General features: G+C 40.4%; 1 protein-coding gene across 1 annotated transcript; it reads right to left on the bottom strand.

The window, feature by feature from the left end:
- Window positions 1–685: 685 nt before the first annotated feature.
- tmem59l (transmembrane protein 59-like) lies at window positions 686–12,968 on the bottom strand. The gene is made up of 8 exons (XM_035652805.1): window positions 12,668–12,968; window positions 11,271–11,376; window positions 10,227–10,321; window positions 9,901–10,053; window positions 3,984–4,089; window positions 3,770–3,884; window positions 3,142–3,259; window positions 686–2,458 (listed from the first exon to the last, which is right to left on the bottom strand). Exons 1-8 carry the CDS (start codon window positions 12,830–12,832, stop codon window positions 2,300–2,302), a joined length of 1,017 nt encoding a protein of 338 aa, XP_035508698.1. The 5' UTR covers window positions 12,833–12,968; the 3' UTR covers window positions 686–2,299.
- Window positions 12,969–14,447: the final 1,479 nt, after the last annotated feature.

Raw genomic sequence — 14,447 nt, 5'->3', positions numbered from 1 at the left:
ATTACACATTTAAGATTTTATTTTCAATGTGTGGAAGGAGATTAGTTGTTGGGACTTTGATGACTTTTATGATTTTTGAAAAGAAACTCAATGACTTATATCATCTGGCCAAAAGTATGTGGACGTGTACCTTTCATCTGGGGCTGTTTTTCATGGTTTGTATGAGGCAAATCCTCTCTGTCTCCGATTGCTGTGGAAGAACTAGATTGGGCTACACAGAGCCCCGATCCCAACCCCAGCAAAGACCTTTGGGATGAACTAAAATGCTGACTGTGAGCGTTACTGCCCATCATCAGTGGCCAGCCTCACTTATCCTTGCAGCCAGTGTGCAAAATCTTGTGGAAAGCCTCCCCATAGGAGTGAAGGCTGGTGTATTAAAGGCAATGGTTTCAGGATTAGGTTCAACTATTGCACAAAAGTTTAATGTTCAGGTGTTCACATAGTTTTGTAAACATGTATTTTGAATTCTTCAGTAGTCATAACCTTCCTGCTATTGTTCTGGCTACAATTCTTTCCTTTGTCTTATTTATTCTTCACACACATACACATGTCCATCTGCACGCACACACACACACACACACACACACTAATGACAGTTTTTATTTATTCTTCTCTTCAGTGTAAATAAAAAAACAACTCTTAACTCTCTGATTTATTTACAATGAAAACACTTTATTTCATCATGTTGTAAGTATTATTTAATTGAAAATAAACATACCAGTAAAAAGGAAACAATACAGTTTGAAATTCATATCATATTCCTTGTGATACACCTTCAGTTTGATTGAATGGCTTTTTATTAAAGAGTCCTTCCTGTAAATCATGAGGATATTTGTCATTCATCATTACACATTCTATTCAATGCTTACAGTAAATAGTAACACAAAAAATCACAAGTCTACAGTAGAGGCTTGCCATACTGGCATGGCGGGCGGTTAAGATAAACTATCAAAGCATCACTTGCATGCACGGTTTATTGTCTACATAGCCTGGATGTAAAGAGAGCGTTACAGGACATCAAAAGCACTGAGAGGAAAACAAAAAAATCTTTTCTAAGACTGTGCAACTCTGTTCAATAACAAAAGTATATGTTAAAAGCTTTGCATTACACATTGTTACAGAGGTTATCCTTCAGTGTGTGCTCCTAGGACATACAAAATAGTCAGCTATTAGAAAGCACATGGCACATATAACAGCTAAGAACTCTTGAAGTGATATAAGAGCAATAATATGATAATAATAATAATACAGTAATAGGTGCAGTCTCCCCTCTATGTGTTTCTTTCCGATCTGTGTTACAATGTATTATATATACAGAGCAATCACATTTGTATGATGAATTAACTGTACATGGCACTTCAATAACACTATTTAACAGATAACTCATGTCGATGATTCTGAATAAATACAGAAGAAAAAATAAATAGAGGTTTTTATTCCAGTTTTCAATCCAGTTCCAGTTTTGAATCTAACAGTTCTTAGTATTTGTTCCCCATAAATTAATGTGTGCTGTCGGATGTGTACACAAACACACAGAGGAATAAGCTGACAAAAGACACTATTTTAGGTTTTTGAGTAAGTATGCCTTTGTTTCTCTGAACTTGGTGAGAATGTGTAGCTCACCTCAGGGGGGAAACATGATTTCTGGACCATTTTATAATACAACTTATAATGCTCATAATACTGATTATGTAAACAGATCATAAACTGGGAGCTACAGTATCTGTTTCCTGCAGCACTCACAAGCCAAAGTATTTAACCCACCTTCCATTCATCTTCCTTTCCTCTCTTTCACTTTTCTACGCCTTTTTTTTGCGCCCTCAGCAACCCATTAATTAATCCAAACTCTGTGTGAACGAGGCAAAATTAAATCAAAAATGAATCTCAGCGTTTGTCTTCTCTTGTCCACGCTAGACATGAAAAATGATATTGAGGGCTCTCAGCTGTAATCCATCCTTCCTGCCAGTCTCCAGCGTGGCTCTGAGACAAGAGCAAAGACTTATCAATAAGCAATGAGCAGGCTGATCATTAAGGAAAATCTGAGGATGGACTTGAAGAAATCTGGACTGTACAAGTAAATGAAGTGCCATCAGACTAACAAGACCAAGCTAGATGTTTCAGTAGGATAATTTTAAATGACGGGAGGGTGCCATGCTCTTAAAAATTTTAGTTTTTTTAAAAATTCTGGTGACTGAGTGAGTCCAGTGATGTGTTTGTTTCACGCCTTTCACCGACGGACCAAGGATTTCAGACATGGTTACCCTGGGAAGCAAGACAGCAGCTCTCCCATTGGTCCTTTCTAAACACAGGTTTTGTCGAGGTCAACTTTCACCGGCAGCGGCCCTGCCTCCTGACTCTCCTCTGATTGTTTCACAGCGACAGCAATCACAGGACTCAGGTGGTACGGGTTGACTTTGTGGGCATTATCCAGAAACTCTTTATCTCCGTTGATACTCAGCTGAAAAGACACAAAGAAGGAAGAAGTGAGAAAGCGAGTTCTCTTACACACAACTCCACCTACAATACTTGTGCTGACTTTTACACTCGATTTGACTGCATAAAAAAATAAGTCAGAGAAAAGACCACCATCAAGAAACACCACACTGGGAATACTCGGTTTTAAGCCTCCACGTGGTCCCATAAACGGACAATTCCTGTAATGATCTGATGCAGTATTGTAATTTAGGTTCGAGGGAAGGAGGAGGATGCACTGGTAACTAGCCTTTGATTTTAACAGGGTAAACACAGTGAATCTGGGGCGCATAAAGCAACTTCTGAGAGTGTGTGTCAAATTAGAGACAGCAGATGGAAACACCTTCAGAGAAGAAGACTATAACAGCAGCATGTTAGCCGTTGTGGAAGAATCTCATATTACAGTAATCTTTGCTCTTTTCATTCAAAAAAGAAATCCTCTGTGCAAGAGTATGTTTGATTTTTGAATTCCAGTGATGCAAATATCACAAAACAAGTAACGAAACATGACTTCAGTCTAAGTTGCAATGTACTACTGGATTTTCAGCAAAATCCCCCGTACTTTCCCTCTACTCGCACTGTCAAGTATGCTGAGTCACCCCTGGGTCTGTAAATTAAACTTAAGCTTATTAAGTCATTGCTGGTGTGGGTACTTTTCTGTGTGTGTACCTGCGTCTTGATGTGCTGCTCTGGCGCAGTGACGAGGCTGGCACAGCTGAGCCACAACATGACCATGATGGACAGGAAGAGACAGGCCGCTAAAATCCACCGTGGAAGGCCTGAACGTCTGTAAAGAGTTGTACACGAAAAGGAGGCAAGAGTTAGGGGATAGATAGAATACAGAGAACAGCAACATTAAGGCACCAACAAACAGAAATAACCTGAATGTAAATAAATGTGTGACTTTCAATTTCATACACTAAAAAAATCCCAACTACTTTAAATTCCCTTTCTCCTTCCTTAATGTCAATATGGTATTAAAATTAGCTCTTGTGGGAAACACTGAGTTTGATATTCCATCTTAGTGGATGAATCTCAATCCATCATGTCTCCCTTTGTCATTGTGGATATGCACTGCACAATAATATCGTATGTTTGACCACAACAAAAGCAAATAAGAAGCTTGCTGTAATGGATTAACATATCTCAACTCTATGCAAGTTGATTTTCATACTGACAATAAATTGCCCAAACGAAAGCAAATTGTGGTTTGTTTTAGATGGATTTGCAGTAACATGAAGTATATTTTAGGGGGAAAATATTAATTCTCAGCAGGGTAACTCAAGCTCAAGCTCACCTTGACATGCAGCCGAGGAAGTCGTGCTCAGCTGTGGGGTCGTCTGCATGCTGGACAGGGTGCTTCCCTTTGCCTCCTGCTTTGGCTGCTCCCCTCTCACCATGACCCCTCACACCTGCCAAATGAGAGGATATTGCAGCAACATACACTTGCTGCTATGCATAGCCCGATAACACGTGCTTGTATTGCATGTGTGTTGTGTATATGTGCTCACCATGAGGTCTCTGGGTGTGAGAGTGGACCTGAGGCCAGGGTTTGTCGGCCACGTTGGATCGAGGAGCCTGCAGCTCAGGGAGGGAGTACTCCATCTCTGGCTGGCTCTGAAAGGGGAAAAAACAACGACAAAGACACTCAGCCGTCATGGCAGCAATTATACACACAGTAATTGACCAGCAGAACCAGCAGGAAAGGAGCTGTTTAACACTGTGAGGTTAGTCCACAGAGGAGCTCCGACTAAGAATAGTTGGCTGAGAAGGTGGACGAAAAGAGAAACACCAAAGGAGATGAATCAAATGTGAGGAGAGGCAACCTGAAGATTTAACTTTTACATTTCCACAACTAAACTTCACATAAATAAATAGTAAGACGTTTAGGAAAATATGCTTTTTAGCTTTATTCTCAAGGTTTAGATCATACGATTGATGCCACTTTCATACAGTGGGTGACTATATGGTAACTATGGAGCTAGAGCCCGAGGTGATTAGCCTAGCTTATCGTAAAGACCTGAAGCAGGGGGAAACTGCCAGCCAAAAATCTAAAATTAAAAACAACAGTGAGCTTTATAGGTGCCAGTGGGTGGATTTTTGTTGACATTTGTTACCTTCAGACAAAGCCAGGCTAGCTGTTTCCAATCATTATGCTAAGCTAGGCTAATCACTTCCTGGCTCTAACTTTGTATTTAGCCTTCAGACATGAGAGTGGTATCAATGTTCTAATCTAAATCTCAGCAAGAAAGCAATAAACCATATCTCCCAAAATGCTGAACTACTCCTTTAACACCACATTAAAGGTGCAGAAAGCAATTGTAGGTAATGCAATTCTAACCCAATACAATCAAATTCAGCGTCCCCACGTTCTGCTAGTTTTCCACCCTGTGTGTGCTGAAAAAAATCTGGTGTTTGTACATGGGAAACAAACAAAGTGGATCGGCCCGAGCCATGACATCCTGTTATTATTGTTGTGATGTTGGCTATAGTAGCAGGAGAGTTGAGAGTGCTGGTGTGCTTGCTCTGGGAAACAGCAGCAAATTTAGTTTGCTAAACCTAAACCTTTACTAAACACTTGTGGTGTCATTGTTCACACTCTATAATGGTATTTTTCATGGCATTGATTTTTTTAATTAGGATGATGCTGATTTTTTTTGACACATTTGATAAAGATTGACATTGACAAAGGTTAAAAGTCAGCAGTGGCTACTGTCTACAACCCTGTGGTAGACGGTAGGACAGATCATGGAAAGGTGTAAAAGTTATATATAAAAACAGATTTTTTAAAAATCTGAATCTGAATTTACTCTGTTAGTAAAAATAAATGTCTCCTGAATCATATTCTAGCACACTAGCAAAATGATAACTGTTTAATCTTTATTTTGAGCCTTCAGTTTGTTGTATAACTTCATTAAACTGCCTTGAAACCAATGATTTCCATTCATTGTTTTTGCCAGCTCAATATGCCCGGGTGTCTCTCACAGTATCTTTCTCACCCACGTAAAATCAGTTTAGTTAAACCCCATGAACTGGGACTGAACTGAACTGAAAGATGGCTTTTAAAACAACTGCTACACACATATGCACACAGCGTGCTGTCAGTATTTGTGTGTTTCATTATGTGCACAGTGTTTCTGGTTCCCCTGGAGAACTCATTAAAAGAGGCTTTTGGTTCCCCACTGCTGACCCTCTCTCCACTACAACAGAAGCTGTAGTTGGTTGTAACAATACTATTGCTGGCCTCAGCAACATAACCACACACACACATAGTATTTAGAGCAGTATGGTATAGCCCACTGCAGTAGTGTCAACCTGCCAGTATTTATGGATTCTGACACTAAGTGGATCAATTAACTTTGAAACGTCCAACCTCAGTTTCATTAATTCTGATTATGAAATAATTGATCTGTTTTCTACTGAATGATTTCCACCACCAGAATAAGAAAACAACATACTGTAGTTGACTGTGGAGACATGGCTGGTTAGTTTTCTTCCCAAAACACATACAATCCTTCAAACCTCTGTTTAAAAAAAAATATTATTATTTCACAACCGGGTTTATTACCCCTTGCAAGCAATGCTTTCTGACAGAGTGCATTGAAACCAGATGCAGCGCCAGTGTAACCGTTAGGGGAGACGAGGGTAGATGTGAGGGGGGTGATTCTCATTGGCTGCACACTGAAGAGATCTAACCATCAGCGAACCCTGATCTGCATCTGTCACGCATTATGAGAGCGAACACAAAAGGTGCTCTGGCTTACAGAAAGAAAAAGCAAAGAGAGAAAGAAAGAAAGACTTTGAGAGTTCAGAAATGTCTCAGACATAAAGACAGGGTTTCATGCTGACTCCTAATCACAATCACAAAACTGCATTGGGTCTACATGGATAATAGTGAATTCTTCTCACATATCTGAGCCTCCATACTGAGAGGAGAAAATGGTTGCTAAGTGAATCTTACTCAACACTGGCTGTGCTTTATGTTTAATTAAAAAGTAATCATCAAACAAAATAACCCTGGAAAACAAACGACAAACGTTAAAATTAACACAAAAAGGAAAACAATGTAACGGTCCAAATATTTAGAGTACATTGGACGAATGGTGTTGAAATTATGGCTTTTAATCTGGAGGCATAAAATCTGAACTTTAATTACAGCACCCCCATGTGGTCAATTAAGAGCACTTTGTATATTTTCATTAGGTGTGGAAAGTCACAGAAAACACAACATTTATAGAAATGACAAAAACAACATGTGTAAAAGGTTCAGTAGCTCATACTGAAGGACAAGACTTCAGGCTTAAAAGATAACTCTGGTGATATTTTGTATTTTTATGTAAACAAATCCAATGATCCACCAAAAACCAACAATAAATTGTTCCTATAACCAATATTCTCTGAGTACAGTTTCTTACTCTGTGCCACTGTTTTCCAAAATCAACTGTAAACATATCAATGAGCCACAACATTATTCTGAGCAACATCCTCATACATTAAGATGAACATAAGCAGACAGGTAGCACATGGGTAGTTTATTTGAAATAAAACCCATATAAACCATCCTGTTGCCATAAATACTCACTAGTGCATCAAATGCGTATTAATCTGACATAATCTCTCTAACATTATAGTGCTACTTTAAGAGCCTTCTTGAAAAAGGAAAAACATTTGTGAACATTTTGTAAAGATCTATGTCCTCAGTAGGAACTAATGGGCTTGTGGCTGAAAGCAACAGACATGGTAAGGAGGGTTTTTTTTGGTCTTTTCATGGAATTTAAAAATAATAAGGAATAAGAAAAACATAGAATATTACCAGCCTTACCATGCGTGCATACTGTTTGTAGTGTTCATTCTTAAGTCATCTTGTGCCTGGTTCCACTACACTGAAAGTCAAAGTCGAAGTCTTGCATTCTTTAAAACACTTTCATTTCACTGATTCTCTCTGTTCAGTCTAGGGTTTTTGTTTTAAATTCATTTGGACAGCAGAACAAATGGGGTAGGGGCTTCTCTCTTCTTATTCAGTTCAATTTGTTCTGCAGGCCGGTAACAGAACCACAGCTCAGTTGGAGGAAGTCTTTAGTCGACTCCCTTTTGTCCCAAACACTCGCACACTGTCGCACTATCATGGGTTGAAGGTGGTGAGAAGGGATTGACTTGAGGTATAGGGCTGGGTTATGTGAATATTTCCTCATAATTACAAGTTTTCTTTATTTTTTCCTTCCCTGGGGACAAACCTCAGTTGTGACCTAAGAGTTGCTTTACTCCACCCTTATAATCTGCTGCCACTGACCTGTTACTCGTAGCTGTATGATTGTGTTTATGATGCTTGAGGCTGCACACAACTTTCCACAACTTAAGGTCACACAAACACACACACAAGCACACGGACAGATGTATATAGACAGCTCATTATGGACATCCACATAATTTATATTGCAGGCAGCTGTCTTCCCCCTCTGCTGTCCCTCAAGTTAGCTGGACTTTTTCTGTTGTTTCAACACTCAGAGAGTCAATCTGTCAAGTTGGTGGCGGTTTGCCAGCTGCCCACTAAACACAGGCCTGATAGTCTTCTCACAGCCCCGTGGAGCCTGGCTTCCCCTCACCGCTTCAGCCAGCATGTCACTGCCATAAAGAGCAAACATCCATCACCAAGTCCAAAAGAAATGTTGGTAATTTCATGTTCTCTGGCTGCTGCATCTCTATGTGAGGTCAGCTTGCACACAGCTTCTTATACCTAATAGTGAATTTCAGCGTATAAAAGACTTCTCTGTTGCACAGAAGCCTTTCTGTATGGGCTAGGGTGTATAAATACTATCATTTCCCATTGAGCCCTTTAATTATGGAGCTAAAAATGCCATCAAAGTCACATTATGCAAACGGGAAAACCCCTGACAAGGAAGCAGGTTTCTGACTTGAAATTTGGAGGATATGGTTGGCTAGTCTAGTGGTTAGACAGACCAAACCTTATTATAGCTTTAATGTATAGGTGGTTTATGGCATTGACTTTAGCAATAATCTGACCAGAAAGCAGCACACATCTGCCAAGGCTGGACAAATGTCTAAATTAGCTATTTCATAGAAAATGTGAAAAAAATGCTGGATCTAGTTCTGCATGCAAATACCCAAAGTGACTGATAATCATTGTCTGTAGACTGAAGTAAGTACTTAATTAATGAAAATGTTAAAAAATCACTGGACGAACTTTCTGCCAAATTTCATTCAAATCAGTCCAGTTTTTGAAAATTCCAGAAATAACTTCTGAATATTTATTTGTCAGAGCCAGAACTTTATTCTTTAGTGCGGTCCACTCTCTTTTAAATATTGCAGTGTGTTTCCTTCCTTAGGCGAGTTTGCCACAGCTAGCCCTGCCGGTTATCAAATATGCATGGTACTGAGGGTATGTGACATAATTTAAAAGGACATTTATAAACAATTAAAATGCTAAAATGAATGAATTCAACCACCTTGTCCCCACCCTGCTGTGTGCCCTTGCTCACTCAACCTTCACAGATGCGCTGACACATAAATGGGCTGTGAGCTGTTCTGGCATCCAACCAAACTCTACAGCACCGTATAGCAGATGATATATTTCACTATCTTAACAGGAAGCAGTGGTTAGCTCAACTAATGATCTATAAAGGTCCATTGCTTTTAACCTTCAATTAAAAACATACGACATGAAAAGCTTTGTAGACTCAAATTTATTGCAAAAACCAGACAAACTTAACAGCCTGAAATCGTCCGCATAAAATTAACTATCCTCAAAAATATTTCAGTGTTAATTTGTCTGGTTTTTGCAACAAAGCACTAAAAGATCCAACTCTCTTGTCATATTCTGAATGATTAGGTGAAATTTTGCAGTTCTACAAGTAAGATAAAAAAAGGCCTTACATGTTGATTATTTGTCACAACATGTGATTTTTAAATTAATTCTGATTCATGGGAGAGACAAGAGACAGAGACAAAGACTGTACGTGTGTGGATTGAAGATTCAACCAAACCTGGAAGAGGACTCACTACAAGTTGATTTTGCTGCTGTGTTTCTGCATTGCAGGTGCACAGATCACTTGTCAGCCTGTTTTCTTGAATTTTTGGGAAGGATGTATGTGGAAGTTGTTTTTTTCCCTTCAGTTTAGCAGCTATTATAAACAAATGGCTGCTGCTTCAAAACACAAAAACACATCATGTCGAGCTAATTTAAAAGGTTTTGGGAAGTGGGTTTAGGTTAAAACACAATAAGCTATATTAATTGTCAATGGAGGGCAAAAAAAACATCATTTACATGAACATTTTGCTGAATATAACTTTTAACCATTTATCTATAAAGAGTAAAAAATGGACAGATCAGACATAAATCCTTTTTGTGAAGCAAGACTGGAGCCACCAAACAGAAAGCCTGTCCTGGACAAACACTTTGTTGGGTCTTACCTGGAAAACCACAACCTTGCCATCATCAGCCTGCAGGTAGAAGGTCCAGGTGGAGGAGATGAAGCTCTGGGCAGAGCTGACGATGTCGTTGCACCAACTGGACACGGCCTCCATCACAGAGGGAGGCTTAGGGCGGAGAGTCATGGCTCTAAGCTGCAAAAGAGAGAACAAGACACCAAGCATTGACTGTGTATGTGTTTCAGTAAATGTACTCACTTGTATTCTTAGTGGTGATATTAATATTCAGACACCCTAAGTCACTTTGAGCCTTATAGCTGCATGTGCAGTATTTACATGTGCAGCTATTGACTGCAGAGCTTTCTCACCTTCCTCCTCTTGATCTCAGGTTCAGAGGGTTGGCTGGCACAGCCGGTGCTGCAGGCCTCCTGCTCCAGCAGCTTGATATATGCTTCCTGGCATGCTGGAGAGAGAGAGGGAGGGACAGTTGTGAAGCATAAAAGAAAAAGCATGATGGTAAAAAAAAGAAGAAAAAAAGGGAAGACAATAAGAGGGGGTTGCGAGTGCAAATGGAGGAGTGAAAAGAGAAATAAGAGGCACAAAAGAGAGTGGGCATGCAGCATTACAGTCAGTCGGGTAGAAGATGAGAAGAAATAAATCAGTTCCAGGCAGTTTATGTGGGAAGAAAGATAAAGATGCAAGGGAGATGTATCTCTTAGCCCTTGCGGAGACGATTCACTCCACGTTGCTTTTATTAAAACAGGGGGCGACAGGCATCTGCTGTCTGGACGGCAAATCACATCATTGATTTCCAATACAGCAGTTCAAACAGGGCGAACAGCCTCAAACGCCCAGAAAATACCCACTGAGCCTGCCAGCTTTTAGGAAACAGTGCAACATTTAGCAGAGCTCTTGTGTTTTAATGTTCAAGAGATGTCGGTCTGTACCAGCTAAGGAAATCCATGTGATTGTAATGTAGCTGCTTTTGTCTTGCAAACCTAGAATTTACATTATGTTTTTAGCTCCACCTGTAATTATCTTTATATATTTATATATATGTATTCTGTCCAACTTTTACACCAAGGATACCACGCATATTTACCTTTGGGTAAAAAGAGTGTATAAATGATAATTATTTTCCTGTCTTGTCAAAAGGACCAAAAGGAAGGACGGAGGAGAGGTAGAAATTACTGCAGTAAGAAGTGGAACCTGCACATTATGTTGCACTAAGTAGACCTTGGTTCAAAAGACTATATACTGATTCAATTTAGATTTTATTCCTAGGAGGATTTGCGCCACTGTCATTCTTTTTGACACAGGATTGAGGCCTCAGCAGCAGCTTAAACAGCAGGACTGTAAGACCAGCAAACTCATTCAAACAGTCCAACAGAGAGATTGACACACTGACTCACCTCCCTGACACTCCTCCCTGCTGGTATTGAAGCCGGCGTTGCCGTTGACAAACTGGCAAATGGAGTAGAGGCGACAGCCACGGTGACAGGCGTTCATTACGGAGTCCTACCAGCCAAACACAGAGACGAGGAGGGACACAAAATTAGAGACGTCTCCTGCACTCTTGGATAAACTCAACATAACCTTGTTAGAAAATATGACAGAGATTGGTGATGACATCTCTAATGACACGCTGCAGCTGTTGTATTATAGGCTGTCAAAAACAGTTGATAAGAAGCTTTTAGTTACTGCAAAGGAAAAACTGGTGATAATGAGCCAGTTGCATAAAGCTTGTGCAAGAAAATTAAGTAGTGAGAAAGGAAGATGCACATTACTGTACTTCCTCTTGTCATAATGCCTTAATTCTCTGTTTGAAATGAGGAAACTGCGCCCTCTGGTGACCCTTCAGGGAACAGGAGCGACAAAGAGATTCCCTGACCGCGACCATGGACGGTTTATTACAGCCTTGTGCGTGCCTTCATCTTTACTGCGTTTCCCTGTTTATTGACAGGAGGCAGAGAGGGATGTTTATCCCGAACCATGAAACTGTGCCTTATACTTTAACACCCTGAATGCTTATTCAACATCGCTGTAGTTTGCATCCAGTGTGATAGCCCTAAACTCGACATATATGCACAGTTTCAGTCACAATCTTCAAACCAGGTGACTGTGATCCGCTTTGCAGCTCCGTTCCTGCTGCCCTGCAGGACGCCTGAACCACACCTGAAGGCAGCAGAGGAGGAGGAGGAGGAGGAGGTGGGGAAGAAAAACATCCGACACTGGAAATCTGGGCAATGCACTAAACCACAGTAACTCCTGGTGTAATTCACAGCCATCATCTACCGTCCTGTTAGGATCCAGTCTGGCCTTGCGGTGTGAACTGTCAATAAAGGATAATTGCTTCACGGTTCACAATAGTCTCACTGATCCCCCATAGCCCGTGTGCGCTGCGTCTGGCCTGGCCGATCTTAATTGCGGATTAAGAAATGATCAGTTATTGGCGCAGTTTATTTTAAGTGCATCCTAAGATGAGCTGGATGCAGTTCACTTCTTGGACGAGTCTTCAAGGTGCAGAAGAAAATGAGCTGCATCCATTTTTCGGCCTAATTGTGCCGTAGCATCCGAGAAGGATGCAGCGAAAAATCGGGGCGAACACGGTGCCCGTCATTACGCACAGAGCTAAACACATTTATTTTACATTTTTCATATAAAGATAGAGGCTTAAATGCCGAATGTATTGCGTGAGTCTGTGCATCGTTGCAGGCGCTGAAATGTCGGACAGCAGGATGTCAGCTCGATGCTGATAATGCGCTTTCTGCAGAGACAGCCTACGCTACAGCCGAGGGGAATAACTTACTTTAGCAGGGCTTTTGTTTTTGATGGTGAGCTGGCATTGCTTTTTGCAGTAATTGATGTCGCCCAGTTGGTTGTCAAACAGATCGGAGGACGCCGCCGCGAGCCCAGCGAGAAGCACCGAGACCAGGGCCGACAAGCTGCACATCCTGCCGCCGAGCCGGAGCATCTCAAACCCTGGAGGAGAAGAAGGAGAGCGGAGAGTCGAGTTTAAAGCAGCACTGAGCTCCCTTTGTGGCGGCGCTGCTGGTGCGGATGCTGCTGCTGCTGCTGCTGCTGCCTCAGCCCGGGTCCTGTCTGCTCCGCTGGTCTGCTTCTGCTCGTGGCGTCACGCGCATCATCATCATCATCATCACGCACAAGCTGCCCCCCCCCTAAACACACACACACAACCTGCAGAGCAGCCTTCACTGCAGTGCACAAAGTGGCAATGATGACATTCATAAATGGCAGATAGTTGATGAGGGGCCGAGCTGCGGGGGGCAGATTGCACACCGCAGACAGATTATACACGATCAATGTCACAATTATCGGTTCAATGAAAAGATCCTGCTCCAACACATGTGGGCCACAACATATAACAGCTGAGGAGAGATTACCCGGAGACAACAACTGATAAAACTATAGTGGGTCAGAGTTATGGGCCTATAGTGTCTGTTTGGTTTATTTGTGAGGCACTCTGTAACTTTGCTTATAAAAGTGCTTAAAATAATAATTTAACATGATGATGGTTATCATGAATATTGTGAACATTACAGGAATAGTATACACTACTTTATAATAGTTAAAGATCTCACATTAACCCACATATACATATAGTCTGCGTGGAACAATAAAGTGTGTCTTATGTTTTTTAATATAATTTCCACATCAAAACCCTTAAAAAGTCATATACTCCTTGTACCTCATTAAAAATCACAGAATCTATCAATATATACATTTTGTACATTTTTTAGGTTTTCCTGCTCGACACAATATGTCTCCTACTTCATTGTAAAGTCCATTTTCAGTGTATGTGCACTGGTGGCTTGAAGTTTTTGTTCCTTACACTTATATAAGTTGCATATTAGGAGGAGATAGATACATTGATTGACCTCCAAACTGTGATATCACAAATAAGCTGTAGCCCCGCCCCTTAAACATCTGATTTTCAATGAGCCAGAGAAACTTTCCACTTTCAGCAGATTAATGTGAAATCATCCTTCTAGTGTCAAACTCTGCACATACATCATTCTGCACAGTGAAGATCAACCATCCAACTGTGGGAACAAGAAGACAAATATATTTTTGAGTGGAACTGAAGTTGTCAGTTCCTTAAGAAAAAACAGTAATAGGATACAACTGTGTAAAAATACTCAGTTACAACTAAAGGTACAACATTTTTTCCCCAAATAAGTAAGTAATAAGTATTTTTAGCAAAATTCAGTTAAAGTATCAAAAGTAAAAGCACTCATTCTGCAGAATGACTATTATATTATATATTATTGGACTAGTTTTATTATGTAAGCAGCAAACTAATGTTGTAGCTGAGGTGGAGCCAATTTATTACACATTGATATACTTTTAGACAATTAAACAATGCGAAATATTTTAAAAGTTGTGTATATAAATAATTCATGTAGTATCAAGTATTTGTATGTAAAATCTTAATGTGACTGAGTAGAGGCAAATAAAGTGAAAGGACCTTAAAATGGCGCTTGTCTACTATTAACTACACACGACCTCACCTGAAGCAGCCTACCACTGGCGATACAGGAGACAATTAAAGTGTGTACTGCTTATTT

The sequence above is a fragment of the Morone saxatilis genome, unplaced genomic scaffold (assembly GCF_004916995.1).
Source record: "Morone saxatilis isolate NCDOM2014 unplaced genomic scaffold, NCSU_SB_2.0 Contig12, whole genome shotgun sequence".
Classification (NCBI taxonomy): domain Eukaryota; kingdom Metazoa; phylum Chordata; class Actinopteri; family Moronidae; genus Morone; species Morone saxatilis.
The sequence above is the reverse complement of the archived record's forward strand: the minus strand, read 5'-3'. Positions and strand labels throughout refer to the sequence as shown.

What these genes read in the sequence shown, in the direction of transcription:
- tmem59l (XM_035652805.1), bottom strand. Translation starts at nt 12,832, where the DNA reads ATGCTCCGGCTCGGCGGCAGGATGTGCAGCTTGTCGGCCCTGGTCTCG. An exon ending in AAAACAAAAGCCCTGCTAAA is followed by an intron (nt 11,377 to 12,667) that starts GTAAGTTATTCC and finishes TTTGGCTGGTAG; the next exon opens with GACTCCGTAATGAACGCCTG. An exon ending in GCAAGGTTGTGGTTTTCCAG is followed by an intron (nt 4,090 to 9,900) that starts GTAAGACCCAAC and finishes TTCCCCTTTCAG; the next exon opens with AGCCAGCCAGAGATGGAGTA.